The sequence below is a fragment of the Oncorhynchus tshawytscha genome, unplaced genomic scaffold (genome assembly GCF_018296145.1).
Source record: "Oncorhynchus tshawytscha isolate Ot180627B unplaced genomic scaffold, Otsh_v2.0 Un_contig_7265_pilon_pilon, whole genome shotgun sequence".
Lineage (NCBI taxonomy): Eukaryota > Metazoa > Chordata > Actinopteri > Salmoniformes > Salmonidae > Oncorhynchus > Oncorhynchus tshawytscha.
In genome coordinates this window covers 241,566-266,111 of record NW_024609713.1, presented here as the reverse complement: position 1 = coordinate 266,111, position 24,546 = coordinate 241,566, and the positions used below count along the sequence as shown (strand labels likewise).

The following is a 24,546-nucleotide window of genomic DNA, read 5'->3' as shown; positions in this document are numbered from 1 at the left end:
CCGTGGCCCTTCAGCGGGTGGTGAAGACGGCCCAGTACATCACTGGGGCCGTGTTCCCACCAATCCAAGACATCTACTTGAAACATCAGGGCTTGAAATTGTTAGTAAATAAAATCCCATTATTACATTTTTCCAATATTTTTTAGAATACAACCTGCACTGACTCTCCACACCTCAGCACACAACCTGCACCGACTCTCCACACCTCAGCACACAACCTGCACCGGCTCTCCACACCTCACACACAACCTGCAGCACACCTCAACCTGCACCGACTCTCCACACCTCAGCACACAACCTGCACCGACTCTCCACACCTCAGCACACAACCTGCACCGACTCTCCACACCTCAGCACACAACCTGCACCGACTCTCCACACCTCAGCACACAACCTGCACCGACTCACCGACTCTCCACACCTCAGCACACAACCTGCACCGACTCTCCACACCTCAGCACACAACCTGCACAGCACACAACCTGCACCGACTCGACTGCACCGACTCTCACACCTCAGCACACAACCTGCACCCGACTCTCCACACCTCAGCACACCGACTCTCCACACCTCAGCACACAACCTGCACACGCACTCTCCACACCTCAGCACACAACCTGCACCGACTCTCCACACCTCACCTGCACACACAACCTGCACCGACTCTCCACACCTCAGCACACAACCTGCACCGACTCTCCACACCTCAGCACACAACCTGCACACAACCTGCACCGACTCTCCACACCTCAGCACACAACCTGCACCGACTCTCCACACCTCAGCACACAACCTGCACCGACTCTCCATACCTCAGCACACATGCACTCAATTACTTCTACCAGACTGCTAAATACTGCACAATTTAACCACTTGCCCACAAAAACATTTATAATGGAGTCATTTACATTACGTTCCTATTCGTATCTTATATTATTTCTTATTGTTGTTGCGTTGTCCAGAAGGAGCCTGCAAGTAGGCATTTAATTGGACGGTGTATCACCATGTGTATCCTGTACATACGTCTAATAATAAACTTGAAACTTGAATGAAAGGATGGAATGCAGAATAAACATGAACTAGATGTACTGTAAGTGTTGGGGTCTGAATATATGTCCGTCAGAGATCATCCGTACTCCACACAGGATTGTAAGAGTATTAACATCTTAGTCTGAGGCCCTTTACTCTCTAGTCTCCCCCCCCGGGAGCAGGAATAAAGATGGCTCTAACAGACCTGGGTTCAAAAAGTATTTGAAATATTTTAAATACTTGTCACTCCAGGCAGGCTAGAGAAGACACTCAGATGGGCGGGACTTACAGTTTAGGACTATTCTATTGGTCTATCGCTCAATCAAGAATAGAGAACGTGTGTGAAATGATTTCAAATAGTATTTGAACCCAGGACTGATCTCTAATCCCCTTCTATGCACTTCCAGTACTCCAGTTAATATGCTCTTGAGTCAGTCAATTAGCAAACAGCTTACAGTGACAACTCTGACAATCTTTAGGCCTCTACTCCTCAAATATTATCACCATTAGGTTGATGGGTTGATATATAGTGCTGTTTTTTAACCCACAGACATGACCAGAATACTGAAGACATTTGTGGTTATTACAGACCATATGCAGTGAGGGACGGTTTCCCGGACATAGATTATTTATGATTTAATAAGAATGATAACATTCATCTCTTACCAACAAACCCCACTGGGCAGATGCATCCATAGTCGGCAACCAGGTCAACACATGTGGAATTGTTGGCGCAGAATCCATAAACACATTCATCATAGTTGATTTCACAGTTCAGCCCCTGAAACCCTATATCAGGAGGAGATAACATCTCACTATCACATACATTTGGAGATAACATCTCACTATCACATACAGTAGGAGGTAACATCTCACTATCACATACAGTAGAAGATTACATCTCACTATCACATACAGTAGGAGATTACATCTCACTATCACATACAGTAGGAGATAACATCTCACTATCACATACATTTGGAGATAATATCTCACTATCACATACAGTTGGAGATAACATCTCACTATCACACACAGTTGGAGATAATATCTCACTATCACATACAGTTGGAGATAACATCTCACTATCACATACAGTAGGAGATAACATCTCACTATCACATACAGTTGGAGATAATATCTCACTATCACATACAGTAGGAGATTACATCTCACTATCACATACAGTAGGAGATTACATCTCACTATCACATACAGTAGGAGATAACATCTCACTATCACATACAGTTGGAGATAATATCTCACTATCACATACAGTAGGAGATTACATCTCACTATCACATACAGTTGGATGGCGTAGTAGATCAGACTTTCAAACCAACTCAAAGGCAAAGTTAAGCATCAAATGGAGACACCAAGTAAAAAACGAGGCCATGTTTTTACTCAGTCAGTTAGAAATGGTAGCACAGAACCAGTCCTATGATAAACATGTCATTACAGGTCATGTAAAACAAGTGATTAGTTTGTTTTTGCAGTTGTGGGTGTATTTATCCTGCTTTTTAAAGATGAGATATCCTGGAAAATAAACATTTACTGTACAGTATTTTACCTCTATGATCTCATCAAGCCATCTTCACACTTAAATGCCTAATTCCTGTCATAAATTGGTCGGCGCCATTTATGTCATTATGTTATAAGTGGAGAGGGGAGAAGGGGCATAAATATCAGGCAATTTTGCCAATAATTTATTGGCTGTGTCGTCGATGTCCTACCTGTGAGACATACCTCTGATTAAACCTTGATTTGGGCCGAGGACTGTTATGCATTATTAATGGACAAAGGATAATTGTCAAGTTTTATGACAAGGAGAGAGATGGAAATTGGTTCCATGGATGGGTGAGTCATAAATGGCACCTTATTCCTTACATGATGAACTACTTTTGACTAGAGCTCATAGGGCCCTGGTCAAAAGTAGTGCACTGTATACGGAATAGGGTACCATTTGGAACTTGAGTTCTGGTCAGTAGTGAGGAATGATGAGAATTTGCCCTGCACCGATGGTGCTGATAGCCTGGCATTAGTCATGGGTACCTCTGCAACCACGGCCTGTGACAGTGCTAATGATAGTCATTTTGTAGCGTGACCATGCAGTGGAATACGTTTATGGGAGCAGAAAATGTCAGAGAAAAGGAGTAGAAACCTACAGCTCGCTGTCCTTCACTTCATGGTATTAACCTTTCATCTGGTTTAACTAGTAGAAACCTACAGCTCGCTGTCCTTCATGGTATTAACCTTTCATCTGGTTTAACTAGTAGAAACCTACAGCTCGCTGTCCTTCATGGTATTAACCTTTCATCTGGTTTAACTAGTAGAAACCTACAGCTCGCTGTCCTTCATGGTATTAACCTTTCATCTGGTTTAACTAGTAGAAACCTACAGCTCGCTGTCCTTCATGGTATTAACCTTTCATCTGGTTTAACTAGTAGAAACCTACAGCTCGCTGTCCTTCATGGTATTAACCTTTCATCTGGTTTAACTAGTAGAAACCTACAGCTCGCTGTCTTCATGGTATTAACCTTTCATCTGGTTTAACTAGTAGAAACCTACAGCTCATCTGTCCTTCATGGTATTAACCTTTCATCTGGTTTAACTAGTAGAAACCTACAGCTCACTGTCCTTCATGGTATTAACCTTTCATCTGGTTTAACTAGTAGAAACCTACAGCTCGCTGTCCTTCATGGTATTAACCTTTCATCTGGTTTAACTAGTAGAAACCTACAGCTCGCTGTCCTTCATGGTATTAACCTTTCATCTGGTTTAACTAGTAGAAACCTACAGCTCGCTGTCCTTCATGGTATTAACCTTTCATCTGGTTTAACTAGTAGAAACCTACAGCTCGCTGTCCTTCATGGTATTAACCTTTCATCTGGTTTAACTAGTAGAAACCTACAGCTCGCTGTCCTTCATGGTATTAACCTTTCATCTGGTTTAACTAGTAGAAACCTACAGCTCGCTGTCCTTCATGGTATTAACCTTTCATCTGGTTTAACTAGTAGAAACCTACAGCTCGCTGTCCTTCATGGTATTAACCTTTCATCTGGTTTAACTAGTAGAAACCTACAGCTCGCTGTCCTTCATGGTATTAACCTTTCATCTGGTTTAACTAGTAGAAACCTACAGCTCTGTCCTTCATGGTATTAACCTTTCATCTGGTTTAACTAGTAGAAACCTACAGCTCGCTGTCCTTCATGGTATTAACCTTTCATCTGGTTTAACTAGTAGAAACCTACAGCTCGCTGTCCTTCATGGTATTAACCTTTCATCTGGTTTAACTAGTAGAAACCTACAGCTCGCTGTCCTTCATGGTATTAACCTTTCATCTGGTTTAACTAGTAGAAACCTACAGCTCGCTGTCCTTCATGGTATTAACCTTTCATCTGGTTTAACTAGTAGAAACCTACAGCTCACTGTCCTTCATGGTATTAACCTTTCATCTGGTTTAACTAGTAGAAACCTACAGCTCGCTGTCCTTCATGGTATTAACCTTTCATCTGGTTTAACTAGTAGAAACCTACAGCTCGCTGTCCTTCATGGTATTAACCTTTCATCTGGTTTAACTAGTAGAAACCTACAGCTCGCTGTCCTTCATGGTATTAACCTTTCATCTGGTTTAACTAGTAGAAACCTACAGCTCGCTGTCCTTCATGGTATTAACCTTTCATCTGGTTTAACTAGTAGAAACCTACAGCTCGCTGTCCTTCATGGTATTAACCTTTCATCTGGTTTAACTAGTAGAAACCTACAGCTCGCTGTCCTTCATGGTATTAACCTTTCATCTGGTTTAACTAGTAGAAACCTACAGCTCGCTGTCCTTCATGGTATTAACCTTTCATCTGGTTTAACTAGTAGAAACCTACAGCTCGCTGTCCTTCATGGTATTAACCTTTCATCTGGTTTAACTAGTAGAAACCTACAGCTCGCTGTCCTTCATGGTATTAACCTTTCATCTGGTTTAACTAGTAGAAACCTACAGCTCGCTGTCCTTCATGGTATTAACCTTTCATCTGGTTTAACTAGTAGAAACCTACAGCTCGCTGTTCCTTCATGGTATTAACCTTTCATCTGGTTTAACTAGTAGAAACCTACAGCTCGTGTCCTTCATGGTATTAACCTTTCATCTGGTTTAACTAGTAGAAACCTACAGCTCGCTGTTCTTCATGGTATTAACCTTTCATCTGGTTTAACTAGTAGAAACCTACAGCTCGCTGTCCTTCATGGTATTAACCTTTCATCTGGTTTAACTAGTAGAAACCTACAGCTCGCTGTCCTTCATGGTATTAACCTTTCATCTGGTTTAACTAGTAGAAACCTACAGCTCGCTGTCCTTCATGCTTTCATCTGGTTTAACTAGTAGAAACCTACAGCTCGCTGTCCTTCATGGTATTAACCTTTCATCTGGTTTAACTAGTAGAAACCTACAGCTCGCTGTCCTTCATGGCATTAACCTTTCATCTGGTTTAACTAGTAGAAACCTACAGCTCGCTGTCCTTCATGGTATTAACCTTTCATCTGGTTTAACTAGTAGAAATCTACAGCTCGCTGTCCTTCATGGTATTAACCTTTCATCTGGTTTAACTAGTAGAAACCTACAGCTCGCTGTTCTTCATGGTATTAACCTTTCATCTGGTTTAACTAGTAGAAACCTACAGCACAGCTGTCCTTCATGGTATTAACCTTTCATCTGGTTTAACTAGTAGAAACCTACAGCTCGCTGTCCTTCATGGTATTAACCTTTCATCTGGTTTAACTAGTAGAAACCTACAGCTCGCTGTCCTTCATGGTATTAACCTTTCATCTGGTTTAACTAGTAGAAACCTACAGCTCGTGTCCTTCATGGTATTAACCTTTCATCTGGTTTAACTAGTAGAAACCTACAGCTCGCTGTCCTTCATGGTATAACCTTTCATCTGGTTTAACTAGTAGAAACCTACAGCTCGCTGTCCTTCATGGTATTAACCTTTCATCTGGTTTAACTAGTAGAAACCTACAGCTTAAAAAGGTGTCCTTCATGGTATTAACCTTTCATCTGGTTTAACTAGTAGAAACCTACAGCTCGCTGTCCTTCATGGTATTAACCTTTCATCTGGTTTAACTAGTAGAAACCTACAGCTCGCTTCCTTCATGGTATTAACCTTTCATCTGGTTTAACTGTAGAAACCTACAGCTGGCCTTCATGGTATTAACCTTTATCTGGTTTAACTAGTAGAAACCTACAGCTGTGGAACACAGACTGGTATTAACCTTTCATCTGGTTTAACTAGTAACCTTTCATCTGGTTTAACTAGTAGAAACCTACAGCTCGCTGTCCTTCATGGTATTAACCTTTCATCTTGTTGAAAGTTAGATGTGTGCTGATATAACTTAATGGCCTGAAAACACCCAGTAATAATCAGTTGAGCTCTTAGTTAAAAAGGTTATTTTTTATGATTATTTGATTTGCACCTCGGCAGTGGTTGTATGCGTATATGTTCATTCAGTGATAATGCACAGGCTGTGATATAACCTATCATTCATTTAGTGCTACATTAATGTACTGCCTTGGAGATGACAAATCAGGTGGCCTGCAGCACAATTTATTTTGTATTTTATTTTTCTACATCCATTTTTGTATTGGTATTTTAAATCACAATAATTTCCTCAATTGCAATAGGTTACCTTGTTGCTGTACAGGGAATAGGGTGCCATGTGGAACACAGACTGGCTCTTACCAATAGGGTACCTTGTTGCTGTACAGGGAATAGGGTGCCATGTGGAACACAGACTGGCTCTTACCAATAGGTTACCTTGTTGCTGTACAGGGAATAGGGTGCCATGTGGAACACAGACTGGCTCTTAACAATAGGTTACCTTGTTGCTGTACAGGGAATAGGGTGCCATGTGGAACACAGACTGGCTCTTAACAATAGGTTACCTTGTTGCTGTACAGGGAATAGGGTGCCATGTGGAACACAGACTGGCTCTTAACAATAGGTTACCTTGTTGCTGTACAGGGAATAGGGTGCCATGTGACTGAACAATAGGTTACCTTGTTGCTGTAGAATAGGGTGCTGGCTGGCTCTACCAATAGGTGCCACCTTGTTTGTTGCTGTACAGGGAATAGGGTGCCATGTGGAACACAGACTGGCTCTTACCAATAGGTTACCTTGTTGCTGTACAGGGAATAGGGTGCCATGTGGAACACAGACTGGCTCTTAGACAATAGGTTACCTTGTTGCTGTACAGGGAATAGGGTGCCATGTGGAACACAGACTGGCTCTTACCCTTGTTGCTGTACAGGGAATAGGGTGCCATGTGGAACACAGACTGGCTCTTACCAATAGGTTACCTTGTTGCTGTACAGGGAATAGGGTGCCATGTGGAACACAGACTGGCTCTTACCAATAGGTTACCTTGTTGCTGTACAGGGAATAGGGTGCCATGTGGAACACAGACTGGCTCTTAACAATAGGTTACCTTGTTGCTGTACAGGGAATAGGGTGCCATGTGGAACACAGACTGGCTCTTAACAATAGGTTACCTTGTTGCTGTACAGGGAATAGGGTGCCATGTGGAACACAGACTGGCTCTTACCAATAGGTTACCTTGTTGCTGTACAGGGAATAGGGTGCCATGTGGAACACAGACTGGCTCTTACCAGCTGGACAGAAGCAGTGATACAGGTCAACACCGTCCACACACACAGCTCCGTTCTGGCACGGCATCGACTTGCAGTCGTTCAGATTCACCTCACAGAACGGCCCACCAAAGCCTGCATGAGAGAAGCACACACACACACACACACACACACACACACACACACACACACACACACACACACACAGGATCATTAGTGAATCTCTTTGGTTAGTTTTATCTGTCAGCCAATTAAGATGTGTATGTCTTTGTTTCCCCACTCTGAAGCTGCTTTTATAAAGCTGTTTCTGATCCAGTGTGTGTGTGTTTGCGTGTGCGAGTATGTGTATCTGCGTGTGTGTGTGTGTGTGTGTGTGTGTGTGTGTGTGTGTGTGTGTGTGTGTGTGTGTGTGTGTGTGTGTGTGTGTGGCTTAATCATTGTTAATATGAGGCATTAATTGGCTCTTTGATATATAACATTAAACAGGCCAGATCCTGTGATATGATCTAATATATAACATTAAACAGGTCAGATTCTGTGATCTGATATGTAACATTAAAACAGGCCAGATCCTGTGATCTGGTATGTAACATTAAACAGGCCAGATCCTGTGGTATGATCATTAAACAGGCCAGATCCTGTGGTATGATCTGATATGTAACATTAAACAGGCCAGATCCTGTGGTATGATCTGATATGTAACATTAAACAGGCCAGATCCTGTGATCTGTTATGTAACATTAAACAGGCCAGATCCTGTGATCTGTTATGTAACATTAAACAGGCCAGATCCTGTGATCTGATATATAACATTAAACAGGCCAGATCCTGTGATCTGATATATAACATTAAACAGGCCAGATCCTGTGATCTGATATGTAACATTAAACAGGCCAGATCCTGTGATCTGATATATAACATTAAACAGGCCAGATCCTGTGATCTGATATATAACATTAAACAGGCCAGATCCTGTGATCTGATATATAACATTAAACAGGCCAGATCCTGTAATCTGATATGTAACATTAAACAGGCCAGATCCTGTGATCTGATATATACCATTAAACAGGCCAGATCCTGTGATCTGGTCGAACACTAACCTCACCTCCTCCATTCCAAGAGACGCAGGAAACACACAGACAGGCACAGATAGGGACACACACAGGTTTGTGATCACACAAACACCTCCCTGCCTTGTTCAATATCGTCAATAAGGTGTGTAGGCAGGGAAAGCAGTGGTGAGATGACTAACTAACTCATTGACTGAAGTGAATGTGGAGAGAGAGCGAGAGAGAGCGAGAGAGAGAGAGAGAGAGAGAGAGAGAGAGAGAGAGAGAGAGAGAGAGAGAGAGAGAGAGAGAGAGAGAGAGAGAGAGAGAGAGTGTTTGGCCCAATGTTCGATAGGGCAGGCAGGGTGCCATTCTATCGAAGCCTTGCACCATAACAAGCACCTATGGGGATCATAAGTATCAGTTCTTTCCCCAGAAACACAATGCTGCTGTAATGTAGAACCTACACATTTCAATGGAAGATCATTATTACATTACTGGACTTAGCTGATGACGTGGATGTCTATTAAGGCAAGCCCCTGCGACTGATTCATAGGGGTTGGGTTAAATAACTCCTGCACCTCTCTGATTCAGAGGGGTTGGGTTAAATGACTCCTGCACCTCTCTGATTCAGAGGGGTTGGGTTAAATGACTCCTGTACTTCTCTGATTCAGAGGGGTTGGGTTAAATGACTCCTGCACCTCTCTGATTCAGAGGGGTTGGGTTAAATAACTCCTGCACCTCTCTGATTCAGAGGAGTTGGGTTAAATGACTCCTCCACCTCTCTGATTCAGAAGGTTAAATAACTCCTGCACCTCTCTGATTCAGAGGGGTTGGGTTAAATGACTCCTGTACCTCTGATTCAGAGGGGTTGGGTTAAATGACTCCTGTACCTCTGATTCAGAGGGGTTGGGTTAAATGACTCCTGTACCTCTGATTCTGAGGGGTTAAATGACTCCTGCACCTCTCTGATTCAGAGGGGTTAAATGACTCCTTTAACCCCTCTGACGTTTCAGTTGAAGACATTCAGCTGGACATTACTCTGTTCTTGTAGTCTTTTTTCACATCAGTACTTCTTGTTTTTAAAATGTGCTTTCTTCCTGTCAGTGGGCACTTTTGAGTGTTTTGACAAAGACTATCAATGTCACAAATGGCACCCTATTCCCTATATAGTGCACTACTTTTGAAAAGGGCCCGTAGGGAATAGGGCACCATTTGGGAAGGAGAGAAAGGACTATTAAAATCCTGAAACCAAGTGTGTCTGTCGCATCAGCAACACGCATCACTTCCTCCGAGGTATTGATCATTACAGAGTCCCCACTTTAAAAAAATAAGAAATGGCACACTATTCCCTATTTTGTCCACTACGTTCGACCAGGGCCCATAGGGCTCTGTAGTGAAGTATTTAGGGAATAGGGTGCCATTTGGGACAAACACAGTGTCTTGGGTTTAGCCATGCTTCTCTGACAGATACTAGGGCGACCACTTTTATTGCTTCTGAAACAATGCTTTTAGCTTGTAAAATATAATGGAGTGTAAGAACACATAGCAAGGACACATTGCAGTGAGGGAGACAGTTCTAGGAGGTGGTGCCGGTACATACGCTGTTTAGTGTATTGTGTGTGTGTGAGTGTGTGTGTGTGAGTGTGTGTGTGTGTGAGTGAGTGTGAGAGTGAGTGTGTGTGTGTGTGTGAGTGTGTGAGTGAGTGCGCGTGTGATACATATTCCTGTTAAGCTATCTTGGCAGGTGCAGCATTAAGGCAGTAGATAATGCGTATGCCAACCCCTGCCAGTCTAAAACATTTCTGAAAGGCCATCCGGTGCGGCGTGTAATTTGCCCTTGAGACGTGGAGCCAGAGCTGGGTAGAGGACTAGAGAGGAGTGGCGGAGGAGGCTGGAGCTCACTGTAGGGTTGCTCTTTCATTTACATAACAAATCACTCATGATCGTTCACTCTGACACACGTCAAGAATAAGTGCAAGGGGAGTAATGAAGTTGTTGGTTATTGATATGGTCGCCTGAACCTCCACGGGATAACCGCTCAGACTAAGATAATGTTTTACATTTTAGGTGTGATGGTTAGATGTGTGATGGGTCGTTTGGACATGTGCAAATATTTTAGTTACATTTTGATGAATGCATGTATCACTTTACGATCATTGTTCACTGTCTGTACCCTTTATAACATCACAACACTGTTCACTGTCTGTACCCTGCATAACATCACAACACTGTTCACTGTCTGTACCCTGTATAACATAACATCACAACACTGTTCACTGTCTGTATCCTTTATAACATCACAACACTGTTCACTGTCTGTACCCTGTATAACATAACATCACAACACTGTTCACTGTCTGTATCCTTTATAACATCACAACACTGTTCACTGTCTGTACCCTGTATAACATAACATCACAACACTGTTCACTGTCTGTATCCTTTATAACATCACAACACTGTTCACTGTCTGTACCCTTTATAACATCACAACACTGTTCACTGTCTGTACCCTCTGTACCCTGTATAACATAACATCACAACACTGTTCACTGTCTGTACCCTGCATAACATCACAACACTGTTCACTGTCTGTACCCTTTATAACATCACAACACTGTTCACTGTCTGTACCCTGTATAACATAACACTGTTCACACATCACAACACTGTTCACTGTCTGTACCCTGTATAACATAACATCACAACACTGTTCATAACATAACATCACAACACTGTTCACTGTCTGTACCCTGCATAACCTGTTATAACATCACAACACTGTTCACTGTCTGTACCCTGTATAACATCACAACACTGTTCACTGTCTGTACCCTGTAACATCACAACACTTTCACGGATACAAGTATCCTGTGTGTGTATATACAACACTGTTCACTGTCTGTACCCTGTTCACTGTCTGTACCCTGTATAACATAACATCACAACACTGTTCACTGTCTGAAATCATCACTCACAATCAGTCACCAATCAATCACTCTGTACCCTTATAACATCACAACACTGTGTTCACTGTCTGTACCCAATCAGTTCCTTTCCCTTGGTTTCAAACCCTGTCAGTTGTTTGCTCTGGAGCTCAATCACTGTTAATGTCATATGTCTGTAGAGCTCTCTGTTCACTTCTGTCCTACTGTGTAACATCTCAACTCTCTGTTATGTATTGAGCTCTCTGTGTCATATCTCACTGTTCACTGTATTGAGCTCTTTATAACTGTGTCTGTATTCTAACTCCTGTTCACTGTCTGTATATCTCACTTTATGTATTGAGCTCTCTGTGTCATTCTCTCCTACTGTGTATATAACATCACAACACTGTTCACTGTCTGTATGTATTGTTCAGCTGTATCCTGTATAACATCACAACACTGTTCACTGTCTGTATGTCTAACATCACAACACTGTTCACTGTCTGTATATAACATCACAACACTGTTCACTGTCTGTATGTATTGAGCTCTCTGTGTCGTTCACTCCTACTGTGTATATCATCTCCTCTTTATGTATTGAGCTCTCTGTTCACTCTGTACCTACTGTGTATAACATCACAACACTGTTCACTTATGTATTGAGCTCTCTGTGTCACTGTCTGTATACTGTGTATATCACAACACTGTTCATGTATTGAGCTCTCTGTGTCATTCACTCCTACTGTGTATATCTGTTCACTCTTTATGTATTGACATCACAACACTGTTCTCTCCTACTGTATTGTAGCTCTCTGTGTCATTTCTACTCCCTACTGTGTATATCTTGTGTGTGTGTGTTTTTCTATTGAGCTCCTGTCCCCTCACAGGTGTTCACTCCCCAATCAGTCACCAATCAATCATCAATTAGAAGACACACCTCCTGTTTCCTACCCAATCAGTTCCTTTCCCTTGGTTTCAAAACCCTGTCAGTTGTTTGCTCTGGAGCTCAATCCCTCTGTTAATGCCATATGTCTGTAGAGCTCTCTGTGTCATTCTCTCCTACTATGTCATTCTCTCCTACTATGTCTCTCTATCACTCTTTATGTATTGAGCTCTCTGTGTCGTTCTCTCCTACTGTGTATATCTCTCTCTCTTTATGTATTGAGCTCTCTGTGTCGTTCTCTCCTACTGTGTATATCTCTCTCTCTTTATGTATTGAGCTCTCTGTGTCGTTCTCTCCTACTGTGTATATCTCTCTCTCTTTATGTATTGAGCTCTCTGTGTCGTTCTCTCCTACTGTGTATATCTCTCTCTCTTTATGTATTGAGCTCTCTGTGTCGTTCTCTCCTACTGTGTATATCTCTCTCTCTTTATGTATTGAGCTCTCTGTGTCGTTCTCTCCTACTGTGTATATCTCTCTTTATGTATTGAGCTCTCTGTGTCGTTCTCTCCTACTGTGTATATCTCTCTCTCTTTATGTATTGAGCTCTCTGTGTCATTCTCTCCTACTGTGTATATCTCTCCCTCTTTATGTATTGAGCTCTCTGTGTCGTTCTCTCCTACTGTGTATATCTCTCTCTCTTTATGTATTGAGCTCTCTGTGTCATTCTCTCCTACTGTGTATATCTCTCCCTCTTTATGTATTGAGCTCTCTTTTGTTTGAGCACCTCCATATCACTTTGTCCTCACCTGTGAGTATTGTTTTTGGTTATGGTGTTTGTTTGCTGGTGGGAAAAGGGGGAACCAAGACAAGTCACCCATGGGCATACACTACCCGTAGGTAAACTTTGTTAAAAACACTAGTTAGAACTGGGCGGACCACCCACTGTATTTTTGGTTAGTTAGTTAGCTGTTGTTGAAATAGGCTAGTCTAGCTTAGGGGTGTTTTTTTGAATACTTATTATTTCTTTCCTTGGGTCCAGCTCAGCCCCTTTTCCTGCTCCCCCCCATTACCGTGTGTTTTCTAATAAACCATGTGTTTGACGGTAATTTAGTTGTCTGTGGTTATTTCGTTCTCACTTTTACTTTTTCACTATTATAATTTGCATGAGTTGTGTTACAGGTCTCGTTACCATCTCCCCTAGACTGTCGGGCCAAAAGGGATTCGTGACACCTGTATAACATCACAACACTGTTCACTGTCTGTACCCTGCATTCATCAAATCAACTCCAAGTTTATTTGTCACGTGCGCCGAATACAACAGGTATAGGTAGACCTTACAGTGAAATGCTTACTTACAGGCTCTAACCAATGGTGCGGAAAAAAAGGTTGTGTGTGTGTGTAGGCAAGTAAAGAATTAAAACAACAGTAAAAAGACATTTGAAAAAAGAGTAGCAGGGCTTTATACAGACACCTGTTAGTCAGGCTTATTGGGGTAGTATGTACATGTAGGTATGGTTAAAGTGACTATGCATATGATGAACCGAGAGTAACAGAAGCGTAAAAAGAGGGTTTGGCAGATGGTGGGACACAATGCAGATAGCCCGGTTAGCCAATGTGCGGGAGCACTGGTTGGTCGGGCCAATTTAGTTAGTATGTACGTGAATGTATAGTTAAAGTGATAAGATAAACAGAGAGTAGCAGCAGCGTAAAAGAGGGGTTGGGGCAGGGGCACACAATGCAAATAGTTTGGGTAACCATTTGGTTACCTGTTCAGGAGTCTTATGGCTTGGGTGTAAAAACTGTTGAAGCCTTTTTGTCCTAGACTTGGCACTCCGGTACCGCTTGCCATGCGGTGGTAGAGAGAACAGTCTATGACTGGGGTTGGTGGGGTCTTTGACAATTTTTAGGGCCTTCCTCTGACACCGCCTGGTGTAGAGGTCCTGGATGGCAGGCAGCTTTGCCCCAGTGATGTACTGGGCCGTACGCACTACCCTCTGTAGTGCCTTGCGGTCAGAGGCCGAGCAATTGCCGTACCAGGCAGTGATGTAACCGGTCAGGATGCTCTCGATGTTGAAGCTGTAGAACCTTTTGAGGATCTGGGGACCCATGCCAAGTCTTTTAGTTTCCTGAGGGTGAATAGGCTTTGACGTGCCCTCTTCACGACTGTCTTGGTGTGTTTGGACCAATCTAGTTTGTTGTTGATGTGGACACCAAGGAATTTAAAGCTCTCAACCTGCTCCACTACAGCCCTGTCGATGAGAATGGGGATGTGCTCGGTGCTCCTTTTCCTGTCGTCCACAATCATCTCCTTCGTCTTGGTTACGTTGAGGGATAGGTTGTTATTCTGGCACCACCCGGCCAGGTCTCTGACCTCCTCCCTATAAGCTGTTTCGTCGTTGTCGGTGATCAGGCCTACCACTGTTGTGTCGTCAGCAAACTTAATGATGGTGTTGGAGTCGTGCCTGGCCATGCAGTCGTGGGTGAACAGGGAGTACAGGAGGGGACTGAGCACGCACCCCTGGGGAGCTCCAGTGTTGAGGATCAGCGTGGCAGATGTGTTTCTACCCTCACCACCTGGGGTCGGCCTGTCAGGAAGTCCAGGATCCAGTTGCAGAGGGAGGTGTTTAGTCCCAGGTTCCTTAGCTTGGTGATGAGCTTTGAGGGTATTATGGTGTTGAACGCTGAGCTGTAGTCAATGAACAACATTCTCACATAGGTGTTCCTTTTGTCCAGGTGGGAAAGGGCAGTGTGGAGTGCAATAGAGATTGCATCATCTGTGGATCTGTTTGGGCGGTATGCAAATTGGCGTGGGTCTAGGGTTTCTGGGATAGTGGTGTTGATGTAAGCCATGACCAGCCTTTCAAAGCACTTCATGGCTACAGATGTGAGTGCTACGGGTTTGTAGTCATTTAGGCAGGTTACCTTTGTGTTCTTGGGCACAGGGACTATGGTGGTCTGCTTAAAGCATGTTGGTATTACAGACTCAATCAGGGACATGTAGAAAATGTCAGTGAAGACACCTGCCAGTTGGTCAGCACATGCCCGGAGCACACGTCCTGGTAATCCGTCTGGCCCCGCAGCCTTGTGTATGTTGACCTGTTTAAAGGTCTTACTCACGTCGGCTACGGAGAACGTGATCACACAGTCGTCCGGAACAGCTGATGCTCTCATGCATGCCTCAGTGTTGCTTGCTTCGAAGAGGGCATCGAAGTGATTTAGCTCGTCTGGTAGGCTCGTGTTACTGGGCAGCTCGCGGCTCTGTTTCCCTTTATACTCTGTAATAGTTTGCCAGCCTTGCCACATCCGACGAGCGTCGGAGCCGGTGTAGTATGATTCAATCTTAGCCCTGTATTGACGCTTTGCCTGTTTGATAGTTCGTCGCAGGGCATAGCGGGATTTCTTGTAAGCTTCCGGGTTAGAGTCCCATACCTTGAAAGCGGCAGCTCTACCCTTTAGCTCAGTGCGAATGTTGTATGTAATCCATGGCTTCTGGTTGGGGTATGTACGTACAGTCACTGTGGGGACGACATCCTCAATGCACTTATTGATAAAACCAGTGACTGATGTGGTGTATTCCTCAATGTCATCAGAAGAATCCCGGAACATGTTCAAGTCTGTGATAGCAAAGCAGTCCTGTAGTTTAGCATCTGCTTCATCTGACCATTTTTTTATAGACCGAGTCACTGGGGCTTCCCGTTTAAATTTTTGCTTGGAAGCAGGAATCAGGAGGATAGAGTTGTGGTCAGATTTACCAAATGGAGGGCGAGGGAGAGCTTTGTACGCGTCTCTGTGTGTGGAGTACAGGTGATCTAGAATAGTTTTTTCCCTCTGGTTGTACATTTAACATGTTGATAGAGATTTGGTAGAACTGATTTAAGTTTCCCTGCATTAAAGTCTCCGGCCACTAGGAGCGCCGCCTCTGGTTGAGTGGTTTCCTGTTTGCTTATTTCCTTATACAGCTGACTGAGTGAGGTCTTAGTGCCAGCATCTGTCTGTGGTGGTAAATAAACAGCCACGAAAAGTATAGCTGAGAACTCTCTAGGCAAGTAGTGTGGCCTGCAGTTTATCACAATATACTCTACTTCAGGCGAGCAAAATCTAGAGACTTCCTTAGATTGTGTGCACCAGCTGTTGTTTACAAATATGCACAGACCGCCCCCCCCCCTCGTCTTCCCGGAGTGTGCTGTTCTATCCTGCCGGTGCAGAGTGTATCCTTCTAGCTGAATATCCATGTCGTCATTCAGCCACGATTCCGTGAAGCATAGGATATTTTCAGAAATGGTGCCGGAGGAGATGGCCGCCGTTTTACGGTCTCCTAACCAATTGTGCTATTATGTGTTTTTTTTAAACATCACAACACTGTTCACTGTCTGTACCCTTTATAACATCACAACACTGTTCACTGTCTGTACCCTTTATAACATCACAACACTGTTCACTGTCTGTACCCTGCATAACATAACATCACAACACTGTTCACTGTCTGTACCCTGTATAACATAACATCACAACACTGTTCACTGTCTGTACCCTGTATAACATAACATCACAACACTGTTCACTGTCTGTATCCTTTATAACATAACATCACAACACTGTTCACTGTCTGTACCCTGCATAACATCACAACACTGTTCACTGTCTGTATCCTTTATAACATAACATCACAACACTGTTCACTGTCTGTACCCTGCATAACATCACAACACTGTTCACTGTCTGTATCCTGTATAACATAACATCACAACACTGTTCACTGTCTGTACCCTGTATAACATCACAACACTGTTCACTGTCTGTACCCTGTATAACATCACAACATCACTGTTTGTAACACACAACACTGTTCACTGTCTGTACCTGCATAACATCACAACACTGTTCACTGTCTGTACCCTGTATAACATAACATCACAACACTGTTCACTGTCTGTACCCTGCATAACATCACAACACTGTTCACTGTCTGTATTCTGCATAACATCACAACACTGTTCACTGTCTGTACCCTGCATAACATCACAACACTGTTCACTGTCTGTACCCTGCATAACATCACAACACTGTTCACTGTCTGTACCCTTTATAACATAACATCACAACACTGTTCACTGGCTGTACCCTGTATAACATAACATCACAACACTGTTCACTGTCTGTACCCTGCATAACATCACAACACTGTTCACTGTCTGTACCCTGCATAACATAACATCACAACACTGTTCACTGTCTGTACCCTGCATAACATCACATCACAACACTGTTCACTGTCTGTACCCTTTATAACATCACAACACTGTTCACTGTTTGTACCCTGCATAACATCACAACACTGTTCACTGTCTGTACCCTGCATAACATCACAACACTGTTCACTGTCTGTACCCTTTATAACATCACAACACTGTTCACTGTCTGTACCCTTTATAACATCACAACACTGTTCACTGTCTGTACCCTGTATAACATAACATCACAACACTGTTCACTGTCTGTACCCTGTATAACATAACATCACAACACTGTTCACTGTCTGTACCCTGCAGAATTTACTCACTGCCCATGCAGTATTCTATGCAGGGTTATTTTTATGATACAAGCTTCACTATCGTGAAGCAACTCGAACTTTAACCCCATAGCTAAACACTCAAGACTTCATACAATATCCAAACTGCCTCTGGAAGAAACATCAGCACAAGAACTGTTAGTCGGGAGCATCATGAAATGGGTTTCGATGGCTGAGTAGCAGCACACAAGCCTAAGATCACCATGCTCAATACCAAGCGTTGGCTGGAGTGGTGTAAAGCTCGCCACCATTGGACTCTGGAGCAGTCACAAAGCATTCTCTGGAGTGAGGAACGACGCTTCACTATCTGGCAGGCCGACGGACTAATCTGGGTTTGGTGGATGCCAGGAAAACTCTACCTGCCCCAATGCATACTGCCTACTGTAATGTTTGGTGGAGGAGGAATAATGGCCTGGGGCTGTTTTTCATGGTTCAGGTTGGGCCCTTAGTTCCAGTGAAGGGAAATCTTAACGATACATCGTAAAATGACATTCTAGACGATTCTGTGCTTTCAACTTTGTGGCAACAGTTTGGGGAAGGCCCTTTCCTGTTTCAGCATGACAATGCCCTCATGCACAAAGCCAGGTCCATACACAAATGGTTTGTCGAAATCAGTCTGGAAGAGCTCGACTGGCCTGCACAGAACCCTGACCTCAAATCCATCGAACACCTTTGGGATGAATTGGAATGCCGACTGCGAGCCAGCCCTAATCGGCCCAACATCAGTGCCTGACCTCAATAATGCGCTTGTGGCTGAATGGAAGCAAGTCCTCGCAGCAATGTTCCAACATCTAGTGGAAAGTCTTCTTAGAAGAGTGGGAAGAGTGTTATAGCAGCAAAGGGGGGGGACCAACTCCATATTAATGCCCAAGATTTTGGAATGAGATGTTTGATGAGCAGGTGTCCATATACTTTTGGTTGTGTATTGCAGATGGAAATAGATTCCCCCCCTGAAAACCAAATCTATTCTTGACAATCTATTCTTAATGTTCCCTCGTTTAGAAAGAGACGATCACTATGATGACTCAGACAGGAAACAGCCTGATGAATATCTAATGTGTACTCAACATCGCCTCAACTGATTCTAACTGAACTATCAAGCAAGATGTATGATATATTTCAATCTATATTGATAAACTGAACAATTCTGTCACGAATTGTTGAAAAACAAATCTTAAAAATATTTGAAATGTCATTTTTTATCATCAACAACTTACTCCATAAATGTACTGTACAGATGTCGGGTCTTAATTTAAGCCAGTTTGCTACAGCAGGAAAATAATCCTGCAGCAACAGGACATGTGAATTATTATTATTATTATGTGGATTATACGGTTTTGTAGGGGTTGATAAATTATTCATAAGGGGAAATCTAATTTTAAAGTGGAAATTACAAACTACAGAAGCCTTTTTAAACCTCAAACACAATACAAGTTTTAAATGTACTGAATTGCAGGTTCTCATGCAACAGGGTGATCAAATTAAGATCCTACATTTGTAATCAGTCGTGTTTGAAAGGTAACATGTGTCCATGGGGAATTACCTTTTTCACAAATACATGTGACGTTCTGTCCAGTCTCAGTGCAGGTCACCGTGCGTTCTTGGCATGTTCCTAGTGAGCAGAGGTCCATATCCACAGAACAGTCTTCCCCTTGAATCCCTGCAACACCCAAACACACATACACACCATACACGCATAGAAATCAGACAGTTTCTTCCATCAAACAGACAATACAAGACACGTGAGGACAAAATGAAATAAAAATACAGCACTATGAACTCAATAAAGAACATGACATGGAACACACTGTGCACCACATGCTCTACTTGGAGACAATTTCCTTCAAAATGTCCTTGTTAAGCTATGAGTAGCCATTAAGTAAAGAAGAATGTACTACTCTGAAAAGTGGGACAATTTCCTTTCCATGAGGAAGCCAAGCCACTAACGTTACGTTAGGAATTCACAAAATTATTTTTAAAACTCATTTATGCCTGTTTTATGTTTTATTAGTTAAAGACATCCTTTCTGTAGTAGATTGACGTGAGTGATTGAGTCCTCTACCTGCTGCCCAGTATAGTAATAGAGTGAGTGAGGCATCGACATAAAGACCCATCCTGTCTCTCTCCCTACTGATCTATATCACATTTGTCTACCGAAGCAGATGCCGTGCCTACATGTCATTGACAGCTGGGGCCACGTCAATATCTTTTTGTTCTAAATAAAACCCCAGCTGCCGTGTAACTGATACCTGGTCAATAATGGCAGTAAATAAGGCTGGCTAATATATCACAGCTCATAATGGAACAGAGTATGACCTTAATGAATGCCTGAATGGACCTCATTTACAATGTCAGCATCCCAAATGGTACTATATTCCCTATGTAGTGCACTACATTTGACCAGAGACCTATGGGCAATGAGTAGTGAGAAGTGCGCTTTGTAGGGAATAGGGAGCCATTTGAAACGCATGAAAAAATCTCTCTCTGCTCCCAAATGGGTGCTCTGCGAGATAAAGATGTTGTCTAATTGGAAAACGTATCACAAATAGAAAGCGCCTACTGTAGTAAGAAGAAGATACAGATACTGTGGCCTAATGTGTTTTCTGGACATTAAATAATCAATAGTAGCAGCTATCAAGTCAACAACATCTCTCAATGTCACCTCACCGCTGCAAATGTCTGGCTTGAATTGGATTGAGTCTATTAGTAACACTTTGCTGAGGAGATAATGGAATCATTGTTAACATTTTACAAACTATAGGTAAATGATACACTTAGTGTTGTTTAACATGTGTAGTAGTGATTAACCTACGTTTACATGACGGCACACTGACAGCAGAAGACGGTTCACAACTAACTATCAAGGATTCATTACTTTCTCCAATCTTCCTCCAATTGCAGTGTTTGATTTACCATTTTGAAGCACTGAGTCTGAATAAAAATAAAAATAAAATAAAAAATGTGTTGTTGACCGAAAAGAGATGGGGAGTCGAAATATTAACACTAGAACCAGCAGGACTTGAGACTTGAGACATACAAGCAGCAGCCATATTGATTTACTGTAAACCATTTTCATGGATAACCTAATAGAACTGGGACATTATATTCAAGGCCAAATGGATGTCACATCAGTTCAACTACCCTGAGTTGCTAACGGACAGCTACTGACTCCAACAAAGTATTTCACAAGTGTTTAATAACCAATTGTGCGTACAATTCACCTGGAGGTTAATGTTGCATGAAGGAATGTCACTCGTAGTGTGAGTCTCAAATTGCACCCTATTTCCCTACACAGTGTGCTACTTTTGAACAGAGCCCTACGCGTTCCTTTAGTGGCCCAGATAAAAGTAGTGACTTACAAAGGGAATAGGTTGGCATTTAGGACACAGACTTACAGTGCCCGCTGAAATCTCCAAATTCAACTACTTACTCCCTGTTCAGCTACCATTAGACTACTGTAGAGAATACAGCCACCATTAGACTACTGTAGAGAATACAACCCACAGCCACCATTAGACTACTGTAGAGAATACAACCCACAGCCACCATTAGACTACTGTAGAGAATACAGACACCATTAGACTACTGTAGAGAATACAACCCACAGCCACCATTAGACTACTGTAGAGAATACAGACACCATTAGACTACTGTAGAGAATACAGACACCATTAGACTACTGTAGAGAATACAGACACCATTAGACTACTGTAGAGAATACAGCCACCTACCCTGAGGTGACTACTGTAGAGAATACAACCCACAGCCACCATTAGACTACTGTAGAGAATACAGCCACCTACCCTGAGGTGACTACTGTAGAGAATACAACCCACAGCCACCATTAGACTACTGTAGAGAATACAGACACCATTAGACTACTGTAGAGAATACAGAAACCATTAGACTACTGTAGAGAATACAGACACCATTAGACTACTGTAGAGAATACAGCCACCTACTCTGAGGTGACTACTGTAGAGAATACAACCCACAGCCACCATTAGACTACTGTAGAGAATACAGCCACCTACCCTGAGGTGACTACTGTAGAGAATACAACCCACAGCCACCATTAGACTACTGTAGAGAATACAGACACCATTAGACTACTGTAGAGAATACAGACACCATTAGACTACTGTAGAGAATACAGCCACCTACCCTGAGGTGACTACTGTAGAGAATACAGCCACCTACCCTGAGGTGACTACTGTAGAGAATACAACCCACAGCCACCATTAGACTACTGTAGAGAATACAGCCACCTACCCTGAGGTGACTACTGTAGAGAATACAACCCACAGCCACCATTAGACTACTGTAGAGAATACAACCCACAGCCACCATTAGACTACTGTAGAGAATACAGCCACCTACCCTGAGGTGACTACTGTAGAGAATACAACCCACAGCCACCATTAGACTACTGTAGAGAATACAACCCACAGCCACCATTAGACTACTGTAGAGAATACAGACACCATTAGACTACTGTAGAGAATACAGACACCATTAGACTACTGTAGAGAATACAGACACCATTAGACTACTGTAGAGAATACAGACACCATTAGACTACTGTAGAGAATACAGACACCATTAGACTACTGTAGAGAATACAGACACCATTAGACTACTGTAGAGAATACAGACACCATTAGACTACTGTAGAGAATACAGACACCATTAGACTACTGAAGAGAATACAGACACCATTAGACTACTGTAGAGAATACAGCCACCATTAGACTAATGTAGTGTGATGGTGTGATGAAAGAAACATACAGGAACTCAAATCCTTCTGTTCACCTGATTTAGAATTCCTCACAATCAAATGTAGACCGCATTATCTACCAAGAGAATTCTCTTCGATTATAATCACAGCCGTATATATCCCCCCCCAAGCAGACACATCGATGGCTCTGAACGAACTTTATTTAACTCTCTGCAAACTGGAAACGATTTATCCGGAGGCTGCATTCATTGTAGCTGGGGATTTTAACAAGACTAATCTGAAAACAAGACTCCCTAAATTTTATCAGCATATCACCAACCAGGGGTGGAAAGACCCTGGATCATTGTTACTCTAACTTCCGAGCATATAAGGCCCTGCCCCGCCCCCTTTCGGAAAAGCTGACCACGACTCCATTTTGTTGATCCCTGCCTACAGACAGAAACTAAAACAAGAAGCTCCCACGCTGAGGTCTGTCCAACGCTGGTCCGACCAAGCTGACTCCACACTCCAAGACTGCTTCCATCACGTGGACTGGGAGATGTTTCAGACACAACATTGACGAATACGCTGATACGGTGTGCGAGTTCATTAGAACGTGCGTTGAAGATGTCGTTCCCATAGCAACAATTAAAACATTCCCTAACCAGAAACCGTGGATTGATGGCAGCATTCTAAACTGAAGGCACGAACCACTGCTTTTAATCAGGGCAAGGTGTCTGGTAACATGACTGAATACAAACAGTGCAGCTATTCCCTCCGCAAGGCTATCAAACAAGCTAAGCGCCAGTACAGAGACAAAGTAGAATCTCAATTCAACGACTCAGACACAAGAGGTATGTGGCAGGGTCTACAGTCAATCACGGACTACAGGAAGAAACCCAGCCCAGTCACGGACCAGGATGTCTTGCTCCCAGGCAGACTAAATAACTTTTTTGCCCGCTTTGAGGACAATACAGTGCCACTGACACGGCCTGCAACGGAAACATGCGGTCTCTCCTTCACTGCAGCCGAAGTGAGTAAGACATTTAAACGTGTTAACCCTCGAAGGCTGCAGGCCCAGACAGCATCCCAGCCGCGCCCTCAGAGCATGCGCAGACCAGCTGGCCGGTGTGTTTACGGACATATTCAATCAATCCCTATACCAGTCTGCTGTTCCCACATGCTTCAAGAGGGCCACCATTGTTCCTGTTCCCAAGAAAGCTAAGGTAACTGAGCTAAACGAGAGCACTACATCCGTCATCATGAAGTGCTTTGAGAGACTAGTCAAGGACCATATCACCTCCACCCTACCTGACACCCTTGACCCACTCCAATTTGCTTACCGCCCAAATAGGTCCACAGACGATGCAATCTCAACCACACTGCCCTAACCCATCTGGACAAGAGGAATACCTATGTGAGAATGCTGTTCATCGACTACAGCTCGGCATTCAACACCATAGTACCCTCCAAGCTCATCATCAAGCTCGAGACCCTGGGTCTCGACCCCGCCCTGTGCAACTGGGTACTGGACTTCCTGACGGGCCGCCCCCAGGTGGTGAGGGTAGGCAACAACATCTCCTCCCCGCTGATCCTCAACACTGGGGCCCCACAAGGGTGCGTTCTGAGCCCTCTCCTGTACTCCCTGTTCACCCACGACTAGACGCCTCCAACTCAATCATCAAGTTTGCGGACGATACAACAGTGGTAGGCTTGATTACCAACAACGACA

At 43.2% G+C, this 24,546-nt stretch overlaps 1 protein-coding gene across 1 annotated transcript in view; it reads right to left on the bottom strand.

Annotated features, from left to right (window-relative positions):
• The window catches only part of eys (eyes shut homolog), a gene marked incomplete at its 3' end in the record, with an annotated part of 180,883 nt that overhangs the window by 62,857 nt on the left and 93,480 nt on the right, over nt 1-24,546 (bottom strand). The window contains exons 13-15 of the mRNA XM_042317175.1: nt 19,641-19,757; nt 7,685-7,798; nt 1,696-1,818 (exon numbers count right to left, since the gene is read on the bottom strand). Coding sequence (XP_042173109.1) covers nt 1,696-1,818; nt 7,685-7,798; nt 19,641-19,757 — 354 coding nt within the window. The remainder of the gene's footprint in view (nt 1-1,695; nt 1,819-7,684; nt 7,799-19,640; nt 19,758-24,546) is intronic.